Genomic DNA, 27707 nt, shown 5'->3' with positions numbered 1-27707 from the left:
TAGATCAGATCTCGTGAGAGGACACGGGTTCTCATGGAGACTGTAAGGTTTATAAAATACACATAATTCTTAATTACTTATATAGTTAATGATCTTTACCACTTTTATTGTAATAATTATTATTATGTCATAACAAGAGCGCATGCACTCTTGGTCATAATTAATTTTTAGCAGTAGAGATTAAAAAATACAACAATATTAATTTTTATGACTGCATAGGCTAAAAATTTTCAATGATGATCAATGTTGTCATGTTTCCTTGGTAACGGGCCGGGCTTGTGTTTACTTTCTTGACAATAATTATCTTCAACTTGTCCCATCAGTGTCCATGATTATAAGAAACAGCGTGCCTACAGAGAAATGGGGGATGAGGGAAAGTGGTCGTATTTATATAATTATAGTACACGACAATTTCACATGCAGCATAATGTACAGTTACACACACACCCACACACAAGCTGAGACCACACCCCCTAGCGTACCTCATCATGACTATGGAAATATCGCTGGCGTTGTGATGGAGGCTCCTTCACTGTGTGTGTGTGTGTGTGAGTGTGGGGAGTACAGCGCAAAAAGCACAAACTACAAAACACAGTCACACCTGCAAGGGAGGAGCACAGCGCAAAAAGCACAAACTACAAAAAACAGTCACACATGCAAGGGAGGAGTACAGCGCAAAAACCAAAACTATTGTCAGTGAATTGAACCCACTCACGGGAACGTAAAACTATTGCTAGTGAATTGAACCCATGCACTCACGGGAACGTAAAATTATTGCTAGTGAATTGAACCCACTCACGGGAACGCAAAACTATTGCTAGTGAATTGAACCCACTCACGGGAACGCAAAACTATTGCTAGTGAATTGAACCCACTCAAGGGAACGTAAAACTATTGCTAGTGAATTGAACCCACTCACGGGAACGTAAAACTATTGCTAGTGAAGTGAACCCATGCACTCACGGCAACTTAAAACTATTGCTAGTGAATTGAACCCACTCACGGCAACTTAAAACTATTGCTAGTGAATTGAACCCACTCACGGGAACGTAAAACTATTGCTAGTGAATTGAACCCACTCACGGGTACGCAAAACTATTGCTAGTGAATTGAACCCACTCACAAGAACGCAAAACTATTGCTAGTGAATTGAACCCACTCACGGGAACGTAAAACTATTGCTAGTGAATTGAACTCACCCACGGGAACGCAAAACTATTGCTAGTGAATTGAACCCACTCACGGGAACGCAAAACTATTGCTAGTGAATTGAACCCACCCACGGGAACGCAAAACTATTGCTAGTGAATTGAACCCACCCACGGGAACGCAAAACTATTGCTAGTGACCACTCACGAGAACTTAAAACTATTGCTAGTGAATTGAACCCACCCACGGGAATGCAAAACTATTGCTAGTGAATTGAACCCACTCATGGGAACGCAAAACTATTGCTAATGACCACTCACAAGAACTTAAAACTATTGCTAGTGAATTGAACCCACCCACGGGAACGCAAAACTATTGCTAGTGAATTGAACCCACTCATGGGAACGCAAAACTATTGCTAGTGACCACTCACGGGAACTTAAAACTATTGCTAGTGAATTGAACCCACTCACGGGAACGTAAAACTATTGCTAGTGAATTGAACCCACTCACGGGAACGTAAAACTATTGCTAGTGAATTGAACCCACCCACGGGAACGCAAAACTATTGCTAGTGAATTGAACCCACCCACGGGAACGCAAAACTATTGCTAGTGAATTGAACCCACTCACGGGAACGTAAAACTATTGCTAGTGAATTGAACCAAAACTATTGCTAGTGAATTGAACCCACTCACGGGAACGCAAAACTATTGCTAGTGAATTGAACCCACTCATAGGGAACGTAAAACTATTGCTAGTGAATTGAACCCACTCACGGGAACGTAAAACTATTGCTAGTGAAGTGAACCCATGCACTCACGGCAACTTAAAACTATTGCTAGTGAATTGAACCCACTCACGGCAACTTAAAACTATTGCTAGTGAATTGAACCTACTCACGGGAACGTAAAACTATTGCTAGTGAATTGAACCCACTCACGGGAACGCAAAACTATTGCTAGTGAATTGAACCCACTCACAAGAACGCAAAACTATTGCTAGTGAATTGAACCCACTCACGGGAACGTAAAACTATTGCTAGTGAATTGAACTCACCCACGGGAACGCAAAACTATTGCTAGTGAATTGAACCCACTCACGGGAACGCAAAACTATTGCTAGTGAATTGAACCCACCCACGGGAACGCAAAACTATTGCTAGTGAATTGAACCCACCCACGGGAACGCAAAACTATTGCTAGTGACCACTCACGAGAACTTAAAACTATTGCTAGTGAATTGAACCCACCCACGGGAATGCAAAACTATTGCTAGTGAATTGAACCCACTCATGGGAACGCAAAACTATTGCTAATGACCACTCACAAGAACTTAAAACTATTGCTAGTGAATTGAACCCACCCACGGGAACGCAAAACTATTGCTAGTGAATTGAACCCACTCATGGGAACGCAAAACTATTGCTAGTGACCACTCACGGGAACTTAAAACTATTGCTAGTGAATTGAACCCACTCACGGGAACGTAAAACTATTGCTAGTGAATTGAACCCACCCACGGGAACGCAAAACTATTGCTAGTGAATTGAACCCACCCACGGGAACGCAAAACTATTGCTAGTGAATTGAACCCACTCACGGGAACGTAAAACTATTGCTAGTGAATTGAACCAAAACTATTGCTAGTGAATTGAACCCACTCACAAGAACGCAAAACTATTGCTAGTGAATTGAACCCATCCACGGGAACGCAAAACTATTGCTAGTGACCACTCACGGGAACTTAAAACTATTGCTAGTGAATTGAACCCACCCACGGAAACGCAAAACTATTGCTAGTGAATTGAACCCACCCACGGGAACGCAAAACTATTGCTAGTGAATTGAACCCACCCACGGGAACGCAAAACTGTTGCTAGTGACCACTCACGAGAACTTAAAACTATTGCTAGTGAATTGAACCCACTCACGGGAACGTAAAACTATTGCTGGTGAATTGAACCCACCCACGGGAACACAAAACTATTGCTAGTGAATTGAACCCACCCACGGGAACGCAAAACTATTGCTAGTGAATTGAACCCACTCACGGGAACGAAAAACTATTGCTAGTGAATTGAACCCACCCACGGGAACGCAAAACTATTGCTAGTGAATTGAACCCACTCACGGGAACTTAAAACTATTGCTAGTGAATTGAACCCACTCACGGGAACGTAAAACTATTGCTAGTGAATTAAACCCACTCAAGGGAATGCAAAACTATTGCTAGTGAATTGAACCCACTCACGAGAACGCAAAACTATTGCTAGTGAATTGAACCCACCCACGGGAACGCAAAACTATTGCTAGTGAATTGAACCCACTCACGGGAACGCAAAACTATTGCTAATGACCACTCACAAGAACTTAAAACTATTGCTAGTGAATTGAACCCACCCACGGGAACGCAAAACTATTGCTAGTGACCACTCACGGGAACTTAAAACTATTGCTAGTGAATTGAACCCACTCACGGGAACGTAAAACAATTGCTAGTGAATTGAACCCACTCACGGGAACGTAAAACTATTGCTAGTGAATTGAACCCACCCACGGGAACGCAAAACTATTGCTAGTGAATTGAACCCACTCACGGGAACGCAAAACTATTGCTAGTCAATTGAACCCACTCACGGGAACGTAAAACTATTGCTAGTGAATTGAACCCACCCACGAAAACGCAAAACTATTGCTAGTGAATTGAACCCACTCACAAGAACGCAAAACTATTGCTAGTGAATTGAACCCACTCACGGGAACGTAAAACTATTGCTAGTGAATTGAACCCACTCACAGGAAAGTAAAACTATTGCTAGTGAATTGAACCCACTCACGGGAACGTAAAACTATTGCTAGTGAATTGAACCCACTCACGGGAAAGTAAAACTATTGCTAGTGAATTGAACCCATGCACTCACGGCAAAACTATTGCTAGTGAATTGAACCCACTCACGGGAACGCAAAACTATTGCTAGTGAATTGAACCCACTCACGGGAACGCAAAACTATTGCTAGTGAATTGAACCCACTCACGGGAACGTAAAACTATTGCTAGTGACTAAACACCGTCACACATGCAAGAGGGGAGTACAGCGCAAAAACCACACAAACTACAAAACACAGTCACACATGCAAGGGGGGAGTACAGCGCAAAAAGCACAAACTACAAAACACAGTCACACATGCAAGGGGTGAGTACAGCGCAAAAAGCACAAACTACAAAACACAGTCACAAATGCAAGGGGGGAGTACAGCGCAAAAAGCACAAACTACAAAACACAGTCACACATGCAAGGGGGGAGTACAGCGCAAAAAGCACAAACTACAAAACACAGTCACACATCCAAGGGGGGAGTACAGCGCAAAAAGCACAAACCTACAAAACACAGTCACACATCCAAGGGGGGAGTACAGCGCAAAAAGCACAAACTACTTTGGTTAGGGAAAGAGTCACACTCTGCACGTGGCAGTACTCACTGTTCCTTAGGTCGATTGTATTTTTATCTGACGTCCAATGGGTCGATCATCATTAGCATCCAACAGAGGGAACAACTGACCCTCACGAATCTAACAAGCGAGAGAACAATCAGACCACTCACTCACTAGTAGATAATTCCACCATAACAATTATTATCTTAAACATTTTTATTTCAACTTGTGCTGCAATAATTGAGTAAGTTATAAATGATGCCCACTTTACAGTGCAAGTACGATCAATTGCTATATACCTTTTCCAGGAGGTGCGTGAACGATTCCCAAATCCAGATGGAGTTCCATACACAGACTTCCAGTCTTCTACTTCCTTTATTGTTTAATTATGTAAAATGCAAATATAAAATGCTGATTGGCTAGTCAAAATTTGCACAGATACATACTTACTTTATATGTCTTCATAAAGATCTTCGTCAAGTACATGTACACCATCGTTTAATAGGTCCTCGTTTTCATCTACTGGCTCATCTGATTGCTCAGGTTGCACGTCCTCTACAAACTCACTGCACATATATACATGTAGCAAAATTATAAAATTATATGTAAAATAAATTATGTAGATTGCACATAAAATATATTACGCAGTACCTGAGGTCAACTTTTCTCTGCTGCTCGTAATTCTCCCATATTCTCCGGCAAAGTTGAACGATTTTTCCTTCAGCACTCTTACGGGAGTCCTACGATCCGGTCTTCTCATGTCCTGAACCAGTCGTTCACTTGTACACCCTCTACGTACATTCTCGTTCTGAAGTAAACAAATGAATGAATGTACAGTCACACATACATTATTAGCCAGCATAACGTACCCAGTCCATAATAGCAAGGTTCATTCTCATGTTTAATGTAGCTTCCCCAAAGTGTACACGTTTCGAGATGTATGTGAGCAGCTGGTGATTGAAAGACTCCCCCCAGAATGTGTCTCGACACTGTAAAAACAACATCATATGAATTTTAATATAATTAGAAAAAAACCTCACTCGACAATATGATTCGGCATTCTTGTAAATAAGGGTGTCTTTTAGTGCTGACGTGAATGACTCGATTGCAAGAGGATCCTCTAGTTTTATGTTCGTGGGCTTGTACCCTGGACGCTTACAGGGGGACGCTTCGTCACAATCTGAGTGCTCGTTCTGAGAACACGATTATAAATGTTATTGGTGTACAGAGTACGGACAACTTGTTATCATACACACTCACCTGATAATGTTTAACGATATTCAGAATGTTCTTTCTTAGATTGTCTGCTGACTGCTCACAGTTCTTCATACAGTAGTACAAGTGAACTTTCGTACTTTTACCTATTGACAAATATTTTTATGTTACTGAGCACTTTTATAATCAAAGCTTACGTTTGTCAGATAACTCTGGAAACCACGTCTTTCCTTGAGCCTTTTTGGTCCCAATTGCTACTTTCTTCATCTTCTTCGCTACATTCTTAGTGCCTGAAAATACACGGACACGGTAATAATTGAGATTTGAGATTCTACACACTTACCATGCCATGTGTCGTACGAGTTTGTAAGGTTGAGATCATCAGTGACAAATCTCTTGACTACTGGCTGATTATCATGTGCTACTTCAACAATATTAAGACCTGAGACATAATATCCACAAAAAATAAACACAACCTCATAATGTTGATGCTTGAACATACCTTTATCTATATATGACTTCCGGAAGAACTATCTTAGTACACGCTACTTCTCGAGTCTGAGCACAGATGTGTTCTTTCCTGGAAACAGTCGAACACCCAACAATTCTTTTCGTACTAGAAAAAGATAATTTTCATAAAAATTATGATAAACGACAGCAGCACACTTGTAGATAATGAAAATAATTAGTTTACCTTCCCGAGAGACAGGGAACAGTCGTGTTATAAGCATTTGCTGTTGAGTCGTGGCGAGCATCTGTTATTACCCACTATTGATAAAGTCATTACTGAAAAACAAAAACAAAACTAGCACATAAGAATTCATTACCTCACCGTCCTGCGAGTAACCAGGCAATGCCTTCACTTCGTCAATCGCTCTCAACATGGATGCCTTGGCACAAGCGTTCACGACGTCTAAGTATCCACCTTTCTTGTACACTGTAACGTCACAGTGTTTTGTAAGAGTACAATTATAACATACACTTACTTGACGAAATATACCATGAACTAACTTTTCCCAAGCCAGCATGACTACTAAAGTGAAGGTACTGGCTTGGGAGAACTCCAGCACAAGTAAAAGCATGGACGATCCTGCAATAAATAGGATTCCAAGTTAATCTTGAAAACGTATGGAATTATACTCACTTTTGATTGACAAGGTATCGTCCACCGAGTGTTCGCGAGCTAGCCCACCACTGTCACTTTCCACATTTTCCACACTTGAATTCAAATCGGACAACATGCCCGTTCTGAAAAACAATATTATATTGCATACATCATGTATTGGGCTCTATTGGATCAGAAATACCTGGCGAAAATTGGTCGGCCTACGACAATAAGATTGGCACTGGTCACATGCTTGGGATAGGCCAGTGAAAAGACGGAACAAAGTCTTCAGTTCACACACGAACAACTGTTCATCACTAGCGTCAGTGTATTGCTAGTAAATATTCCTAAACAAGAAGTAACGTCTTTATACAAAGCTATTGACACACACAAACCTGAATTCTCCAACATTGGGAAGACTTTGGATTTATCAGATTGTAGGTCTTCTCTCTCAGGAACAGCACCTGCCTGCTCCTGCTCCTGCTCCAACTTGTCCAACAGGACAGAAATAAGCTCTCTGCTGTCCAAGGGCAATGAGCCTCTAGCTGTAGCAGCATAGACTCGCCAGCCAGCCCTTGAGAAAGGGAGTGGTCAAACTCTGTGTAGAGACTCGTGTACTGTTCGCCTGCAACAGTGACGGCATGCGAGTCTAATAGCAGCAAGAGAATGCTTTGCCCTATCTATCCTAGCTACAAAAGCCTGCTTTGCATCTTCAGTATTGAAATTCAGCTCCATTTGGTACCGAAAACCATGCCTAGCACGCTTCTTCTTGGGTAGAGAACGAGAGTTGTCACATCTTTCAGCCATTTTTTTTTGCTCTTTTTTGAACAAAGTATCTTGTGAGCCAAGGTGCTACATGCATGCAGGTATAAGGTAGCCTCCTTTGCAGCCTCTCCTTTTTCTGTTCTTTGTCATAGTTCAATAAGATAAAATACGGGACTAATTGGAGGAACAAAGAAAGAAAGAAGGAAGAGACTAAGAAAAAGGAGAGCCTCCTGCCTTGCTAAGTTGGGTGACGGTAGACAAGTGGTAGACAAGTGAAAATGAACGTGGGCAATCACTAGCTAGGCGGAGCCTAGTTGGGCGGAGTCCAACCAGGTTTGGTTGGACTCCGCCCAACTAGGCGGCACATTGCAAACTCTAAATAAAAGCTGTTAGCATCGTAGATAGTAAGCCAGAATCAACATCGTAGACGAGGGCTTACCTAGTAAAGACTAAAGAGACTAAATATCTAAATTTAGCTCAGTTTTTTTTCCTGAGTTCAGAACAGACCCACTTGATTAGTAGATATAATTATCACAGCAGTATAGTCTACTCTACTCTAGTCTTTCATACTTCCTCTACTGACTAAAGGTCTCACGAAGGCTGACTCTACTGCACTGCACTGCACTGTACTGTTCATAACAGATTATGTTCCTGGTAAATGCGCTCCAAGTACTGTGTGGGAGGACAGTTATTGAGGTTTTCTCTCGCCCACGCTCGTTAAAATTTGTCTACTTCAGTAGGGGATCACGGGACTTAGCAAGGCAGCTCTCCTTTTTCTTAGTTGCTTCCTTCTTTCTTTCTTTGTTCCTCCAATATTTCTCTTCTGTGACAAAGACCAGAAAAAGGAGAGGCTGCGAAGGAGGCTAGGTATAAGGGGCGTATCAAAGTAAAACCATGTGTGCATGAAGCGAGCAGTGAAGCAAAAGAGGCCAGAGAGTTTATCGCACGCGGCCATATTTAATCATTTCCGCCTCGAGTGCCCAGGGCACGCCCCTTTTATAGTCAGCATGCTCGTTGAAGAAGAAGCGAAGTGTGTTGCTGGAAGAGGTGAGTTTCTTTGCTTGCTTGTAGCTCGCATGTTTGCAGGAATGTTACGCTAGGAAGCCTTTTTTGAAGCATTGTAGTTGTCTATTTGGTCATGTTTTATTGATTGCTATTGACTTGATTTTTTTGCAGCCGTGTTACAAAAACATCGCGAACCATCCAGTGTGTTGCAGAAACAGCGCGAGCTTTCCACTGTGTTGCAGAACATCGCGAGCATTTCACCAGGCTGTGTTGCAGAAACAGCGCAGGCCTTTTACTGTGTTGCAGAACCATCGCGAATATCCAGCCATGGAAAGATAGAGCTGGATCATCGGAAGCAGTGCAGGCTGCAGGAGTCATTTGTAAGTTGAAACTATACGTCTGCATGTTCATCTTGTGTGTAGCTTGTTGTATGTGGTGTGTGTGTATCTTGTTGCATTCGATTGTTCACTCTCTGGCCTTTGAGTGTATCGGTGTTGCTTTGTTTGTTGATAGTGGAAGGTTTATGTTCTGGTATTCCGTGTGTCTAAGTGTGGTGGCCCCTTCTTGACTGTGAGGTGTGTAGGTCATGCATGCAGCTTAATAGATACATACTTGCCAGCAAAGCGCACGTTAAATGCATGTATGCACGGCTAAACTCGTGTCGACAACGCTTTTTGTGTACTGTTTTAAATACGCATTGCTAAGAGTATATTACCTGCATGGCCTTGAACCCTTTGGTGGGGGGGGGGGAGGAGGAGGGATGGTGTCCATAGCACTGAAGTAATCAATCAGAATGTGTGTGGAAGGTTCTTCAACAGTCGGGTCGCAGGACAGCATCTTCTTGTTCTTGAAACCGTTGTCGAACCAGCCTTCGGGGTGCAAAGATGGATTACTCATGGCACTCCAGTCTATTGAGGGAGCACTCTGCCGTTAGTAACTGCCTAAAGGGAAAGCAGCACAGGATCCTGCCATAATTGGGATCTCGTTATCAGTTCCAATAGACTATAAGTTAGTTTAATAGCTAGGATCATTAGAATAGCTAGCTATAATATAGTTAGACAACTGCTGCTTATGCTAATCTGTTATGACAGCTTTTTTAGGATCTTAACTCTGTGCCTACTGCACATGGAATTGGTAAGTTCAGGCTTTAACTAAACTATAGGTGTGCCAAGGGAACTGTAGCTTTTGACTGGATTAGTGAAGAGTAGTCTTGAGCACTTGTGCAAGCCTTGCGTGCCAGGCTTGTTGCAACTGGAGTCGACGAGGTCTTCAAGAGCAAGGAGGTGTTGTCTCTGTGAGTCTACTGTTGTTGAACCATCCCACACATTCTGGTTAATTACTTCTGTGCTAGATTAGTTAATGGTACTCACAGTCACAGGGTCCCTTTAGTTTATTATGCCCTTATTGTATTAGTCCCTTGGGCAAGGAAACTACTGGACTACTGGTGGTGGTCCTTCTGTGGTTGATTTGATTGCATGTAGTTACTGTTGTTTTAAACATAATGCTGTGGGTTTGTTTGCTGACATCGTAACAATTAAAAATGTATACACTGGTACAAGCTTGTTGTGAAAGGTAACGAAACTAACCGATAAGCAACAAGTGGCAGCTGAGGGTGGTCCAATCCACACAGTTGTGTAACCGGTGCTACCAGATCATTGTCCAAAATGACAGATTTTCCTAGGAAAAGTTAGCTCCAAAGTAATAATTATTCTGTATTTACAAACAGCAATAGAAATTTACCTGAGGATACTTCATCTCCTTTGTACAAGAAATTTGACATCTCTTGTCCAGGACGCACTGCTAGAAGGTGACAATACCTCTGCTGGTGTCGGACACTCACACTGTATGGGACATTCTTAAAGCAGTTTGAGGTGAAACCTTTTAACTCCTTATTCTTGGATTCAAACCGCATACACCATGTGTTTCGTGGTTGACCAAATCTAATGAAATAAAGTATATACTTTATGCATTAATTTAGACATTTTAGAATACCTTAATAGTTCGTCAGGTAGATGCAGAAGATAATGCATCTTTGGAACATAGGGCGAGTTTGGATAGAGTTGCACATATGTTTCTAGCAACAACTCTACTTTCCATGCCAGATCAGAAGCATCTGCCTCTGTAACCACAAATGCGGTCACCATTGTGCAGATATCCCACAGAGTTAGGAGAAGACCCCAGTGTTCATCGCCCTCTGGAACAAAGCCCCCCATGATAAACGGGAATAATCGGATCAGTGCTTTCATCTGAGAAGCTGCGTGTAATGATGATTTATGTGCTTTTTAATTATGAAAGTAAGCATTGTACAAAAGTGGGGAAAATGATATGAACATTCACCTTTCTGTTTGATATGATACTCCATCGTCGACCCAGTAATTGTGTTTGGTTTGGTGTCAAGCTCTGAATATCCGTAATGGTGGGATGCAAGAGATTGGTTGAGCTCTGACAAGGTGAAGTACTTCTTGATATTGATAAAAGTAACAAGAAGCTCTTTGAGGAGACGTGGAGCAACACCTAATGAACAGAAGCAATAATTTATATTTGTGTGCTATTGAATGAATTTTTACCTTCAAATATTGTGTGCATTATGTCGTACGGAAGACATTTGGTGACATCAAAGAATGGAATGTCCAGAAGAATGCTCGCATTATTCACTCCATACGTAGTTGAGTACCCCAAACATCCATTCACATCACTTTCCACTAGCTGACAGTAATGGTTGTGACTATGAGAGTCTCTCAGGGTATACGCACCAACATGAAACTATAAGTAGTTAAAAATTAATACAATTAGCACCAGTGGTTTTTTAACTCACATTATGTTTTAAATCTTCTTTCGAACAAAGACACTGCCTGCATTTCCGTAGCGCAAACCCAACACCTTTTTTAAAACCTCCAAGAAAATTACTAGCAGGTATGTCACCACAGAGACAGACGACAGCTCCATGAAGTACTACCACACCTGAGTCTAGCTCTAACCTGTATCCTTCATCCTGCAATAGCATATTTGAAATGTATACACACGAGATATCCATTATCATAGGTACGTCACGGTAATGTTAAAAAAAAGAAAACTACCAGCAACACTTACTGTTGAAAGCAATTTCATGCATTGAACAAAGTTTCTGAGGAGGATATCACGTGCACTCTGATTCATGTCCGATGACTTAGCCACTCCAAGTAGTTGAATAGCTTGGAGCGATGATCGAAACACTGGTCTTATGTTTCCCAATGTATATATATAGTAAAACACACCTACATGTCATTATAAAAAGGTATAAACCAACATGTAATGCAATTCTCACCAAACTTGTGAACTCCAGCACTGGTTCCGAGAGGATTACAAACTTCAATGTCATCATGATACAGTAAAAACTGTAAACCATCTGGATGTGCTCGAAAGACTGGATGTTTCTTAACAAAGTCCCCATCACAGATATCGCGCATGCTACCATCTGTACTGACATGACTTTTTCCAATGATCTCTTCTCTAACAGCAGGATTTGGATTTGATAGCAAACTCTGACAATTAAGTTATAAAAATAAAACCAGTGATTGAGTTGGTAAATAGCACAAACCTCAAGCTCTCCCAGAGATCAATGTAGTACCCCTTAGCCTCAACCTCCTTCAGATGCATCTTGCCGTGGTCATTCACCCAGTCCAAGTTCTTGTTGAGAAGTGATGGTGATGGTTCCTAGTAACATACATTTTGTAATTGCATGCATATACAGTAATTTAACATGATGAGATGATAAAACAATGCATGTACCTTCATGCTACATTGTACTGATAACAAAATAATACGTTAATTACCACATAATTGAGATGCTGTTTGTAGTATTTCTCTCTTAACGCTCGTGAAGACAAACCGCTAAACATTTCATCAACATTGCAACATTCTGTGACAATCTTCTTCACGACCTCATCCACAGTGATGCCTTTTTCTTGAAGACAACACAACATTTTCTGCTGCATTTGTCCTGCAGTTTGCTCCATTAGTGTCTGTGTTGATTCGCATAGATGTTCGATGCTTGAATAATTAAGTGCTAAACTGCTAGTGCTGCGAAGAAGAAACATGGCCCGGTCAAACTTGGGATGAGCCGATGTAACCGATGGTAGTGAATCGTCGTCAACGTCATCATTTGTGGTTGTACAAGATTCTGGGTCACTTGTAATTGGATCACTTGCGTCGATCTGAACATCTGTATATAATTATAAAAAATGGTTGAAGTACTTCAAAACTATAGATGTAATATTCAAAACTATAGATGTATTAAATAGTAGTAGTTTTAATGCTAGATCTATTATTATGTATGATCTCATTAGCTGACTTACCATGCTTTCGTAAATGCTTCCTCAAAGTCTCCCATTTTGTTGCTGACTTGCCACATACACTACAATTGACCATAAATCTTGGATCATTTTGATGAACAGCAAGAGTGTGCTTTAGCAGAGACTTGTGGGAATAGCACTGAAAAAGACACATGCAACAGGTCACTACACAGTTGTCAGCCATAATTAATACGGAAAGATATATCTATAGAGACCTGATGAGCTAACTGCTTTGCACGCTTGTATTTATCAGTAATATAATAGTTACCAATTTCGATATTTTATGCAGTTTTATCTAGAGCGCATGCGCACTAGATATAGCCTAGAGCAATATTCTCTAGACTTGTTACTTAGAAACCTTGAAAGAACCTTGAAAGAGATGGAAAAGTTGTCTGTAACTGATGTGGGGAGACTCTTGAGGGAAAACTGCTTTCCTGAAACAGTAGTTTCTGCATTCAAAGGTACAACTCGTAGACTAATAATTATTATAGTGTCTTCTTAGGTATATTCTTAGCTTTTATAGTACATTATTATCTGTTTGCACTTACAGAAAACCTAATTGATGGCATTGCACTGCTTTAACTACCCAATGACTTTGAGGAATTTAAGCATATGTTGCCGCAGAGTGGATTGAGGATGGCACTCAAATCTCTTCTTGAAAAGGTTAGAATCATTTACACATTTTACTTTAGTACCATAATTATAGCAGGTAATTTTAATTGTTGAGTGCTTAAAAGAGTTAACCCATTGTACTGCAATTCTAGAATATGCTACCCATTCTATACCGTGCTCTATTGTACCCATTGTACTGTATTCAACTGCAATTCTCATTCTACCCCATTCTACTGAGCTGAGCATTGTGGTAAATGTGGGCGTTCAACTACAATTGTTGCTAACCACCATAGCACACTACAGGGGCTTCTATTTCATACATTGCACAAGTGTGCAATTCTTTAACAAAGCGGCAATTTTTTGGCCACGAAATACCCTTATTCTGTGGTGTTAAGTTTGAGACATAATATATACGTTCTTTTATAACTACAGGAAAATTGCTCCATGAGTGGTACGATACGTCAAATGAGTGCCAGCTATAATCTGATAGAGGATTACAACATGGGGGATTTTGAGGACGAAGCTGTGGCCAACTATCCTCTAGCAATGCTGCCTGCAAGAAGTGATGAAGCAGCTGAACCACCTGCTAAAAAGCCATGGACAGAAGAGTACGAAGTGCTGGCAGCACCTACGAAGACCCTACCAACTCCTTGCCCACTGGTGCTGGCAGCACCTACGAAGACCCTACCAACTCCGTGCCCACTTCCACCAGTATTCAGTGAGAGAGTAAACAGAGCAATAATAGCGAAACAAATTTACGGAAAAGACAAACTAGCATTAATACGAGAAGCTTCCCTCTTCTATTATGGTCTTTGCCCGAATCCGAAAGGAAATCAGTACGACGAAATGGCTAAGGTTTTGTGTAATAGCTTTGAGCAGCTACGAAACAAGATTGTAATTGACGGATGCTATTGGGTGAGCATTATACAATAATAACAATGCATGCATGTATTATAATTATACATAATTGCAAATTTTTATAGCTATAATTAATCATACAACATGCATGCAGCATACAGTGAAGCAACAGGTTACTATGTTCTTCTGAAATCGGAGAAGGAGGTCAGTACCGTCAGCAATCAAACCTCTCAAGACAGAAAAGGCGCACTTAGTGCAAATAATTGCAGCAAAGCCAGCTGAAGCCGCTCCTGGCCAAGACTCCGTTATCAGTGTGGACGAATGTGCATACGATCGAAACCACGGTCGGTTGTGCGACCAATTCACCAAGAAAGCGCCTAACAACGCAGCAATTACACAGTTAATAAGGGAGACGCACCAACAAAGAAGGAAGAGAATTGGAGATTCAGGTGACAAGATGTCAATTCTTCTTTTGACATAATCCTTTCTTCACAAGAAATCAATGGGTAAGTGCGTTAGCTCTTTAAATTGTTTATTTAACCATAATTATACACCTAATGTTTTCTTGGTTATTTATTGAGTCTTGAAATGTTATAGGTGCTGTTGGAGTTCACGCTAATGTGTGGGGAGGAATCCATCTCTCGAATCAGAGATTCTTGGACTAAGATTGTTCCAACTCTGCTGCAGATGGATGGTGAAGTGCCCACTGACTCTGAAGAAACTCGGAGCTATACAAGGGACTTCTGTTCATTGACACACAACTCAGGCCCGCAGGAGTAGCCTCTAAAGCTGCAGCTGCTTTTACTTTGTATCAAGTAAGTAAAAACAACAACGTATATATACGCATAATTATAGCCGGTAATCAAATATTTTGTCTCCCGAAAATTACCGGCTATATAATTATACGGAGGCAGTAACACTGTAATTCCTTTCATGCGTCATTATTGTGGAAGCATGCACCTCAAATTTAACTCTTATTTGTTGCAGGTCGGGACTGATATTGAGGAAGTGACAGCTGAAAAGACCTTTCCAGAGCCAAGGCTTGCAATTTTTGCTGACAAGAGCATGAATGGCATGCAAGCGTTCATCCTTGGTGAAGGAAAGGTTCTCTTTGAAGTATTGGGCGACAGTGTCATTGACTCGGTTATCAGCTTGTTTGCAACATACTACGCCTTCTACGTCAGTTACCCCAAGCCATCACCTGCCTCTGGTCTCCTTCTCTTCATACAGGAAGTGTTGATGGGTGTGAAAAAGACATCTGTAAAAAAAACAGTGAGGTACTCATCATTCATAAACTCGCTAAACAACATTAGTTACCCCAACTGTACATTTACTGTTACCAAGTTATTACCGAGTTAGTTACCGACTGTATCAATTATGATTATGTTATATTCAGTTTTACTTGATATTTATGTATAATTCCGGCGTTCCTTTTGTGTATTTTTATTTATATGGTCATATTCTTGTAACCGTGACGTTTTAAAATGACATACCTCTGTTCGACACACCAAAAGTTACAGCATGTTTCAGTTTTGACACAGTAAAAATGACATATATTAATTTGACACCCGTGTTAGTGTGTTAATTTTTGGGAAAGCAGTTTGACACGCGTTTGCATGCCAAATTGACACCTTTCATTTATGTGTGTGGTTGTTGTGGGGTTGGGAAATTTTGTTGCACAGTCTGGTTTGGTGATGATGTGTGATTTGATTATAATGATTTGTCTGGTCAGGAGTGCATTCATTCAAGGTCTGGTATTAAGATGATAATAATGATCTGAATTAATTGGTGGTCTTCGCTGTTGAATTGATTTGTTGTTGTGGGAATTTCTCATCTCTTCTCTGCACAGCACAAACAGCTATGGGTGTAATTTTGTTGTCTGGTGTTATAATTATGTATTGTGTGTGTATTGATAATACTAGGATGATGGTTGTCAGCTGTGGTGGTGATTGGCTGGTATTGTATTGTGTGGAGTGGATGGTTTTGTTTGAACTGCTGCTCTCAATGTAACCATGCATCTCTTGCAGCCACAATGCACACACACACAGCTCCTCCTACTAGCTACTGTACTAGTGTTCCATTCTCTCACTGCTTTTGTCTCCTCTCTCCCCCAGGTACAGACAAGCCATGCTGCTCTGGGACCCAGGGAGGATTACTAACCTCATCACTGTATAATGTATTGCAGGTACTGAAGGGGGCGGGGCTTGACTGGAGATGTGGGGGAAGGGCTCAGATCTCACCGCCCACTACTATCATTTATAGTGTCTCTCGATTGTTTTGTGTGCTATGGAGACATCAACGGCTGGCTTCTATGGTGTGTAGGTGGATGTCTCTTCACAGCAAAAGATAAGTAGCTCCATTGTGTACAGTGTCTCTCATGCTCTCTGTGTAGGTTGATTTGTGTGTGGAGAAGCCACTGTAACAGCATACACACAGATGAGTAGCTAGCTATGTTGTGTGACAAGTCTCTCATGCTCTCTGTGTAGGTTGATGGTTGTGGAAGAGCCACTGTAACAGCATACATACAGATGAGTAGCAAGTCTTTTATCTCCCTACGTAGGGTGATGGTCTGGCACTACCTAACACTGAATGGCTGCAATTTACAGATGAGTAGCTATAGCTATGTTGTGTAGAAAGTCTTTTATCTCCCTACGTAGGTTAATGGTTGTGTATATATGGATGGACAAGGCGATGGTTTGATGGTCTGGCACTACCTAACACTGAATGACTGCTGTACTTGTTCCTTGGTCTATAATTTATAATTAATATATGAAACAAGGTAACATTATAATTTAATGTTTTGTAAATTAAGTCGAACTGATTGTAATTGTACTTCATAACATTGCACAAACCGTGTGACGAGTTGCTTGGACCACTTGTGTCGTCACTTGCGTCGTCTAGGAAAGGATTTATCAATAGCTGGTACAAATTGTTAACCTTATAATTATTAATATTTACCTTGTGCAGGATTGCTGTCTGTTGACGGGGGTTCCATTTCTACATGTGCGTTGTAATAAATTATATCGGTATTCAGTTTAGTTTTAGACCCCACCTTCATCCCAATCAGAAAATTCTTTGTCACTGCCCTGCATGACTGGCTCATCCCTGTCCGCTGTTACCTCTTCCATATCCTCTTCCCACTCCTCTGCAGGTTCCTCATCATTCAAGATGTCTTGTAGAACCTCCTCCGTGGTCCAGTGTGGCCTCTTGGCCATGCCTGCAGCTCTATATTATTATTAAAAAATGTTTGTTCATGTTATAAATATTTTGTGTTTGTTGGGTGGTATAAAAACAACAGTAGTATTCAAGCGTCTGTATCAAAAAAATTTCTGTATGATATAAGCTTTTTACTTTATATATGGGTACCTTGACAATGGATAGAATTAGAAGGGGTCCTAGATTCAGTCCAGCAGCAGCCCCACCCAGATTCTTTAGCAGCCAAGAGAAGCAGGACTGCTGCAGCTGACACCTATTGGTAGAGATGTCAGACTGAAAGTAGTGAGTGGGAGTATTTTCGTACAGTAAATTCAATGGTAAGAAACAGGACCAGACAGTGAGTGAACAAGAAGGGCTTTCCACAGCAAGCCCTGAAAGAGTCTAGCAAACAACAGCTGTTCCCAGGGGTAAAAATAGTGCAGAATTTAATTTTTAGAACAGTTTTTTATGATTTTAGCATTTGGTGTTTGTTTTGTGTGTGATTTTTTCTCAAAGGTGATCATCATTTTGGCAACCAAATATTGTGCAAGGAAACTAAACCTTCTGTGGATGATTTGATAGGTTGTTGTGGTTGGGAAATTTTGTTGCACAGTCTGGCTTGGTGATGATGTGTGATTTGATTATAATGATTTGTCTGGTCAGGAGTGCATTCATTCCTGGTCTGGTATTATGATGATAATAATGATCTGAATTAATTGGTGGTCTTCACTGTTGAATTGATTTGTTGTTGTGGGAATTTCTCATCTCTTCTCTGCACAACACAAACAGCTATGGGTGTAATTAAATTTTTGTTGTCTGGTGTTATAATTATGTATTATTGATAATACTAGGCTGATGGTTGTCAGCTGTGGTGGTGATTGGCTGGTATTGTATTGTGTGGAGTGGATGGTTTTGTTTGAACTGCTGCTCTCAATGTAACCATGCATTTGCTTGTTCTCTTGCAGCCACAATGCACACACACACAGCTCCTCCTACTAGCTACTGTACTATAGCTAGTGTTCCATTCTCTCACTGCTTTTGTCTCCTCTCTCCTCCAGGTACAGACAAGCCATGCTGCTCTGGGACCCAGGGAGGATTACTAACCTCATCACTGTATAATGTATTGCAGGTACTGAAGGGGGAGGGGCTCAGATCTCAACGCCCACTACTATCATTTATAGTGTCTCTTGATTGTTTTGTGTGCAGCTATGGAGACAATAAAGATAAGTATGGCTGGCTTCTATCGTGTGTAGGTGGATGTCTCTTCACAGCAAAAGATAAGTAGTTCCATTGTGTACAGTATCTCTCATGCTCTCTGTGTAGGTTGATTGTGTGGAGGAGCCACTGTAACAGCATACACACAGATGAGTAGCTAGCTATGTCGTGTGGCATGTCTCTCATGCTCTCTGTGTAGGTTGACGGTTGTGGAGGAGCCACATACACACAGATAAGTAGCTAGCTATGTTGTGTGACAAGTCTCTCATGCTCTCTGTGTAGGTTGATGGTTGTGTATAATTATATGGATGGACAAGGTGATGGTTTGATGGTCTGGCACTACCTAACACTGAATGGCTGCTGTACTCGATATATAATTAATATGAAACAACGTAACATAATTTAAAGTTTTGTAAGAACAAGAACAATAGTATAATTATAGTTATGAATAATTATGATCTTAGAGAATCGAAGTTGACAAAACATTTATTTATCACAGTACTATAATTATTGACAAATCCTTGTTTCCTTCTATCGAGAGGTAGGTACATGACTTCAGTCAATTACCATCTCCATCTCCATGGCAACTATAAGCACGTTTAGCCACCGACAACCTGGAAGAAGGAAATAATTACAATATCTCGATCTAATTAAAGGAACTTGCCCTAACATCTCTGTACAGCGTCCCTTATGATACATGCCGGGGGCTGGTGTTCAGTCCTGCACACACACACAGTATATATACATCATTTATTGCACACGTCAATGATCATAATGTCCCACAAATTGTCACCCAAATTAATGCATGTATGTAATTATAGAGAAGTGAACACTAACTAACCCAAAACACCGTCACACATGCAAGGGGGGAGTACAGTGCATAAAAAATACTAACTATTCCAACTATCGTATAGCGGGTCATTTTCGTGGTGCATTCAGCCCTCTCGCGAGAGCCTAAGACGTTCGCTAGCGCATTCAGCCCAACTTGCGAGAGCCTAAGACTTTTGCTGGTGCATTCAGCCAACTCGCGAGAGCCTAAGACTTTCGCTGGTGCATTTAGCGCACTCACATAAAAAATACAACACAAGGGGGGAGTACAGCGCATAAAAAACATCCAACTATCGTATATATAGCGGGTAATTTTCGTGGGGTTATTTTCGTGGCGCATTCAGCCAACTCGCGGGAGCCTAAGACTTTTGCTGGCGCATTCAGTCCACTCACGGGAGCCTAACCCTAACCCACCCATACCATTTAAAAGGTCTGTTTCTAAGCATTCAGAAAACCATAACATTTTTGACTTTCGATCCACAGAATTTAAGTTATGACAGCCGAAAAAGATTCACGAATTAAACGGAAGGTGGGTCTTTCAACAGCCATAACAGTTGATCCATGTCAAAAATTTTATAATATTCCGAAAGCTTAGAAAAATACATTTCAAATGATGTGTTTCAATCCAATATTTCATCCGGGCCCTGAATTTGTTATTTTTAGACCTCGGACCATGGGGACTAAATTGGCAAATATCAAAAAAATATGATATCATTTGAAAGGTCTGTTTCTAAGCATTCAGAAAACCTAAGCTTTCGCTGGCGCATTCAGTGGACTTGCATAAAAACACAAAACAAGGAGGTACAATGCAGCTGTTGTGAATTATTGAACCTCCACTCATGGGAACGTAAAACTATTGCTAGTGACTAAACACAGTCACACATGCAAGGGGGGAGTACAGCGCAAAAAGCACACAAACTACAAAACACAGTCACACATGCAAGGGGGGGAGTACAGCGCAAAAAGCACAAACTACAAAACACAGTAACACATGCAAGGGAGGAGTACAGCGCAAAAAGCACAAACTACAAAACACAGTCACACATGCAAGGGGAGAGTACAGCGCAAAAAGCACAAACTACAAAACACGTAAAACTATTGCTAGTGAATTGAACCCACTCACGGGAACGTAAAACTATTGCTAGTGAATTGAACCCACTCATGGGAACGCAAAACTATTGCTAGTGACCACTCACGGGAACTTAAAACTATTGCTATAGTGAATTGAACCCACTCACGGGAACGCAAAACTATTGCTAGTGAATTGAACCCACTGACGGGAACGCAAAATTATTGCTAGTGAATTGAACCCACTAACGGGAACGTAAAACTATTGCTAGTGAATTTAACCCACTCACGGAAACTTGAAACTATTGCTAGTGAATTGAATCCACCCACGGGAACGTAAAACTATTGCTAGTGAATTGAACCCACTCAAGGGAATGCAAAACTATTGCTAGCGAATTGAACCCACTCACGGGAACTTAAAACTATTGCTAGTGAATTGAACCCACTCACGGGAACGTAAACTATTGCTAGTGAATTGAACCCACTCAAGGGATTGCAAAACTATTGCTAGTGAATTGAACCCACTCACGAGAAAGCAAAACTATTATTAGTGAATTGAACCCACCCACGGGAACGCAAAACTATTGCTAGTGACCACTCACGGGAACTTAAAAATATTGCTAGTGAATTGAACCCACTCACGGGAACGAAAAACTATTGGTAGTGAATTGAACCCACCCACAGGAACGCAAAACTATTGCTAGTGACCACTCACGAGAACTTAAAACTATTGCTAGTGAATTGAACCCACTCACGGGAACGTAAAACTATTGTTGGTGAATTGAACCCACCCATGGGAACGCAAAACTATTGCTAGTGAATTGAACCCACTCACGGGAACTTAAAACTATTGCTAGTGAATTGAACCCACTCACGGGAACGTAAAACTATTGCTAGTGAATTGAACCCACTCAAAGGAATGCAAAACTATTGCTAGTGAATTGAACCCACTCACGAGAACGCAAAACTATTGCTAGTGAATTGAACCCATCCACGGTAACGCAAAACTATTGCTAGTGACCACTCACGGGAACTTAAAACTATTGCTAGTGAATTGAACCCACCCACGGGAACACAAAACTATTGCTAGTGAATTGAACCCACCCACGGGAACGCAAAACTATTGCTAGTGACCACTCACGAGAACTTAAAACTATTGCTAGTGAATTGAACCCACTCACGAGAACGCAAAACTATTGCTAGCGAATTGAACCCACCCACGGGAACGCAAAACTATTGCTAGTGAATTGAACCCACCCACGGGAACGCAAAACTATTGCTAGTGAATTGAACCCACTCACGGGAACGCAAAACTATTGCTAGTGAATTGAACCCACTCACGGGAACGCAAAACTATTGCTAGTGAATTGAACCCACTCACGGGAACTTAAAACTATTGCTAGTGAATTGAACCCACTCACGGGAAAGTAAAACTATTGCTAGTGAATTGAACCCACTCAAGGGAATGCAAAACTATTGCTAGTGAATTGAACCCACTCACGGGAACGCAAAACTATTGCTAGTGAATTGAACCCACTCACGGGAACGTAAAACTATTGCTAGTGAATTGAACCCACTCACGGGAACTTAAAACTATTGCTAGTGAATTGAACCCACTCACGGGAACGTAAAACTATTGCTAGTGAATTGAACCCACCCAAGGGAATGCAAAACTATTGCTAGTGAATTGAACCCACTCACCTAGTGAATTGAACCCACTCACGGGAACGCAAAACTATTGCTAGTGAATTGAACCCACTCACGGGAACGTAAAACTATTGCTAGTGAATTGAACCCACTCACGGGAACTTAAAACTATTGCTAGTGAATTGAACCCACTCACGGGAACGCAAAACTATTGCTAGTGAATTGAACCCACCCAAGGGAATGCAAAACTATTGCTAGTGAATTGAACCCACCCACGGGAACGCAAAACTATTGCTAGTGAATTGAACCCACTCACGGGAACGCAAAACTATTGCTAGTGAATTGAACCCACTCACGGGAACGTAAAACTATTGCTAGTGAATTGAACCCACTCACGGGAACTTAAAACTATTGCTAGTGAATTGAACCCACTCACGGGAACGTAAAACTATTGCTAGTGAATTGAACCCACCCAAGGGAATGCAAAACTATTGCTAGTGAATTGAACCCACTCACCTAGTGAATTGAACCCACTCACGGGAACGCAAAACTATTGCTAGTGAATTGAACCCACTCACGGGAACGTAAAACTATTGCTAGTGAATTGAACCCACTCACGGGAACTTAAAACTATTGCTAGTGAATTGAACCCACTCACGGGAACGTAAAACTATTGCTAGTGAATTGAACCCACTCACGGGAACGTAAAACTATTGCTAGTGAATTGAACCCACCCAAGGGAATGCAAAACTATTGCTAGTGAATTGAACCCACCCACGGGAACGCAAAACTATTGCTAGTGACCACTCAAGGGAACTTAAAACTATTGCTAGTGAATTGAACCCACTCATGGGAACGCAAAACTATTGCTAGTGACCACTCACGAGAACTTAAAACTATTGCTAGTGATTGAACCCACCCACGGGAACTCAAAACTATTGCTAGTGAATTGAACCCACTCATGGGAACGCAAAACTATTGCTAGTGACCACTCACGGGAACTTAAAACTATTGCTAGTGAATTGAACCCACTCACGGGAACGCAAAACTATTGCTAGTGACCACTCACGGGAACGCAAAACTATTGCTAGTGAATTGAACCCACTCACGGGAACGCAAAACTATTGCTAGTGAATTGAACCCACCCACGGGAATGTAAACACTAGGGGGGAGTACAGCGAATAACTATTCCAAGCACTGTTAGATAAGGCCTATCACATGAATATGCTCAGATCAAAGTTTGGTCAGGGAAAGAGTCACACTCTGCACGCGGCAGTACTCACTGTTTCTTAGTATTTTCTCTGACGTCCAATGGGTGGATCATCATTAGCATCCAACAGAGTGAACAACTGACCCTCACGAATCTAACAAGTGAGAGAACAATCAGACCACTCAATCACTAGTAGATAATTGTACCATAACAATTATTATCTTAAACATTTTTATTTCTTCAAATCAACTTGAGCTGCAATAATTGATAGTGTATGTACAGTCTTGTAGTACTACTAAATACACACATTATCTTGGAGACTGACACAAGTTATGGGGCTCTCAAACTTAGGCCTGATTTAACACAACGCTTTCCCCATAAAATGTATAATTTAAGCAACTTTCAGGAGGTCATAACTTCACTAAAAAGCAATCAATATCAAAACTAAGAGATGCATTCTGTAGCTCTAGACAAGGCCTATCACATGACATGCTCAGATCACAGTTCTAGTGGGGGAAAGAGTCACACTCTGCACGCGGCAGTACTCACTATTTCTTAATTGTGTTCCTTTATTTGCACTGCAAGACGTCCAATGGGTTGTACGCAAACTCCACAGTGTCACCTTGTAAGTCCTCCATCATATGTTGTCATAGCAACTTGTCACTGACTCCGCCCCTCTCGTGCTCTCCATCACTGTACGAAATGAAGTAACGGGTCAACAAATGTGTAGCAATGGATGCATTTGATACAGAGGCTGTATAGTTTGATCACTAGTAATGATATCTATTAGCAGATATTGAATGCCAGTCATCTAAAGCAGCCTATACACTATACTAGGTGGTCCACTTTTGATCATGACTAGCCACTCACTTGTACTCGCTGCAATGCTCTTTGCCTTGTGATCCATTGCTGCTGGTCTTTTGGAGGAGTATCCACCAGATATCCAGCCTTGTGGAAGCTCCTAGAGGGAAGGACAAGTGAATGCTTTTCCTCACCAGCCTTCTTTGTCTTGTGTGTGAGCGTATCTGGTAAAGGTCATCAAATCTACAAAATGAAACATATTTTGTCTAATGGTTTGACGATCATTACCCACTGACCATTTGGTGCAGTTCTAATACTCTGAAAGCACATCCATTGGAGTGGTCCTACTAGCTAGCACGGTGCACTGGACACAATGGACCAACACTCTGACTCAGGGGAAAGGTGAGCGCTACCTTTAATATTACTAGACAATAATAATTGATGACTTATTAATTTTCAGTAGAACTTCTTTGAAAAGCCTATCATTAATTTGCACAGCTTACTGCATACTGCATACTGCTACTGAATCTCAACAAGCTGAAATGGCTACAAACTCTCCTGCAATTCTGTGCACTTTGACCCCTGTGTTTGCTATCCCCCAGGTACAGGACACCTCAACGAATTGTGTGGCTCTGTTGTCACTCAGTCCAGTGTCTGCTGTGTCAGCAAGTACCGTTTCAGCTCAGGTGACAACTACCTATACTGTATGATCATGATCAGGTGATAATGCCTCTCAATGTGTTGCCCCCCTCCAATTACATAATTTATTATACTCATTTTAGACTATAAAGTATCATCCAATAGCTCTATCCAATAGTTTATGATACCGTAGAGCTAGAAATAAATTAACGCTATTTTGCGAGCGTATTTTTGTATTTCAAGGCCTGTACAATCCATTGAAATCACGGTTATTCAATATTACCAAGCATTTAAGCTCACATGATTATAATTATTTCCACTGATTTTGATTCAGATTGAGAACATACTCCATGACTCTGTGCACGACATGCTACGTGGGTGAACTGCAACAAGTCACAAACGTGGGAGGAAGGGGATCTTTTAGCCTCGATCTCAGGCCGCACTGAAGATAAGGTTGATGAGGCCATACCACTATCTATGACGAGGCCTAGCATATGCCATTACCTACTCAGCGTGAATGTGATCTGCTGCCAGCATGTGCCAGTCCAGTGGCTGTGCTATAGGATAAGAATGGATGAATGCATGAAAGGATGGAGGTGAGGGGAGATGCTTCGTAGAGACGGCACCTGTTGTAGGCTACTGATAATAATCACGAGGTTCATTGTTTTGTTCATATTTCCCGATAGTATTGCTTGCCCATGTGTTAGACCTTATTGGTGGAGGGAGGTCAATATTGAGCAGTCATAGCTAGCTGAGTTGGCATGGGCTCAGAGATTTCATTTGTCATAAACTACAGTATGGTGTAATTGTTTATCCATGCATGTATGGACATGTGGTACACTATTGGAGGTGACCTTTCACTAATTATGACCTTTCAATGACATTCTACCAAATTGCTTTGTTTACTGTGAAAGGGGTGGAATGTGACACCTCTCTGAAAGGGGGAGGATCTGAGCAATGATTATGTTTACTGGGAAACAAGGCTGAAAGGGGCGAAATTTCCTCTTTATGTGTGGTCCCACTGTGTACACTGTAGCTAAGTGGTTGACTTGTGTTTTCTGTAATAAGGTTTCCATTTTGTGAATGTCGGCGTTTGTGTAATAGTACTGTGAAATGTGGGGATGATTACGTTTACTGAACATGTTAAGTATAAACACGTTTACTTGTGATACTCATTTCAATGAGACGAATCTAATAATATCACACCCTCACACAACACACACCCGCCCACACACAGGCACTGGGCGTACTACTGTTCAAGCTGTTCTTCATGGATACTCCATTTGGTGACAACCCTCTAGCCATAGTCAGTGCTCAGTACAGCATTCCTGAAGACTCTCCTTACACACAAGACCTGAGAGGTGAGACCACGCACACACACACACACACACACACACGCACGCACGCACGCACACACACACACACACACACACACACACACTAGTAAATGTAATCACTGGGTATATGTATAAATTTCCCTAAAGACTATCTTATTCTGCCAGCTTAAGTATGTTGCTCTAATGGCACGTGTATTCTCCCCCATTTAGTGACAACCCTCTAGCAGTGCTCAGTACAGCATTCCTGAAGACTCTCCCTACACACAAGACCTGCACAACTTGAGAGGTGAGACCACACCCACACACACACATCCTAGTGAAATGTAGCCAGCTTTACGCATAATTATGTTAACTTTAAGACTATAATTATAAAGACTATTGATAGTGAGTTTTTTCTTTGTGAAATGAACCTGTTTTCAGAGCTAACTTTGAGAACACACACTAGCTACAGGTGCTATGATATTCTGCCAGCCTCAAGTGTATTGCTCTATTATTATAATGATACGTATATCATTGTCCCCTTTGTAGGCTATCTGTTGACCTCTGACCCTGAGCTTCGTCCCAGTATCTGGCAAGTGTGTGAGGTGGTGTCCAGGATCACAGGAACCACCAACCATGTCACTAATGTCTTTGTGAGTACCTTACTATTAGTATACCCTGTGTATGTATAGTGGTGGGTAGACCAACAGTGGCTGTATTATAGAGGGTGGTCTGCTAACACAGGTCCAAACACATGCTATGGAGACTTTGGGGAACATTAATCTGGCTTATTGATTATACAGCAGAGGCTGACTCTGGGTCCCTTATCAAACCTGGCTGTATTATAGAGGGTGACTACAATAGACACACTCCACTCTATATACTGCTTATTGAACCTCCCACCCCTCACACACACACACACACACCCACACACACACACACACACACACACACACACACCTCACAGACTGGCAGTCCATTTCCTACGGATGACTTTGGTAGCACTTCATTTTTGACGGACGTTCCTCTACCCCGCCCACTCATAATCTGCTGACAATGCAAGACGAGATTTGTTTGGAGGGTTCAAAGGTTACGCCGACAATGACAACTGTAGATCAATTTGGAGCAGTTCCTTTTAGCTGAATTTTAATATTTATTTTTCTGTGTGTTTAGTATTATTATAAGTGTTGTTTTGTGTGTAGTAGGATCACATGACTCGACTATTGACTGTACATCTGTGCTATTATAAATGGATTTTTATGCTTTTACAATTGCAATTAATCATGTGGGTTTTTGTGGCCGGAAGGGCCCTTG

The 27707-nt window shown here is 41.4% G+C and overlaps 1 protein-coding gene, 4 long non-coding RNA genes and 1 pseudogene across 6 annotated transcripts; 2 read left to right on the top strand and 4 right to left on the bottom strand.

Annotated features, from left to right (window-relative positions):
- Nucleotides 1-127: 127 nt before the first annotated feature.
- On the bottom strand, nucleotides 128-24772 carry LOC135333681 (uncharacterized). Of its 2 annotated transcripts, XR_010394021.1 has the most exons (5): nucleotides 24735-24772; nucleotides 24508-24681; nucleotides 23711-24330; nucleotides 483-532; nucleotides 128-350 (listed from the first exon to the last, which is right to left on the bottom strand). It is a non-coding gene; the product is annotated as an uncharacterized LOC135333681 (long non-coding RNA). The 2 variants fall into 2 exon arrangements; XR_010394022.1 differs by lacking the exons at nucleotides 128-350; nucleotides 483-532; nucleotides 24735-24772 and adding an exon at nucleotides 19175-19604 and having other exon boundaries at nucleotides 24508-24649.
- On the bottom strand, nucleotides 5063-7710 carry LOC135342454 (uncharacterized; annotated as a pseudogene).
- LOC135333425 (uncharacterized) lies at nucleotides 8039-16041 on the top strand. Its single transcript, XR_010393897.1, has 7 exons — nucleotides 8039-9053; nucleotides 13359-13465; nucleotides 13555-13667; nucleotides 14049-14531; nucleotides 14629-14980; nucleotides 15072-15289; nucleotides 15462-16041. It is a non-coding gene; the product is annotated as an uncharacterized LOC135333425 (long non-coding RNA).
- Nucleotides 9667-12190, bottom strand: LOC135331212 (uncharacterized). Its single transcript, XM_064526294.1, has 9 exons — nucleotides 11978-12190; nucleotides 11764-11927; nucleotides 11489-11665; nucleotides 11241-11436; nucleotides 11011-11187; nucleotides 10666-10927; nucleotides 10414-10613; nucleotides 10260-10350; nucleotides 9667-10129 (listed from the first exon to the last, which is right to left on the bottom strand). Exons 1-9 carry the CDS (start codon nucleotides 12117-12119, stop codon nucleotides 10075-10077), a joined length of 1464 nt encoding a protein of 487 aa, XP_064382364.1. The 5' UTR covers nucleotides 12120-12190; the 3' UTR covers nucleotides 9667-10074.
- LOC135333812 (uncharacterized) lies at nucleotides 12284-15574 on the bottom strand. Its single transcript, XR_010394079.1, has 4 exons — nucleotides 15435-15574; nucleotides 13008-13143; nucleotides 12486-12874; nucleotides 12284-12366 (listed from the first exon to the last, which is right to left on the bottom strand). It is a non-coding gene; the product is annotated as an uncharacterized LOC135333812 (long non-coding RNA).
- Nucleotides 24702-27677, top strand: LOC135333730 (uncharacterized). Its single transcript, XR_010394032.1, has 4 exons — nucleotides 24702-24840; nucleotides 25041-26438; nucleotides 26625-26700; nucleotides 26943-27677. It is a non-coding gene; the product is annotated as an uncharacterized LOC135333730 (long non-coding RNA).
- Nucleotides 27678-27707: the final 30 nt, after the last annotated feature.

The sequence above is a fragment of the Halichondria panicea genome, chromosome 1 (assembly GCF_963675165.1).
Source record: "Halichondria panicea chromosome 1, odHalPani1.1, whole genome shotgun sequence".
Lineage (NCBI taxonomy): Eukaryota > Metazoa > Porifera > Demospongiae > Suberitida > Halichondriidae > Halichondria > Halichondria panicea.
This window is presented reverse-complemented; position numbering and strand designations above follow the sequence as displayed.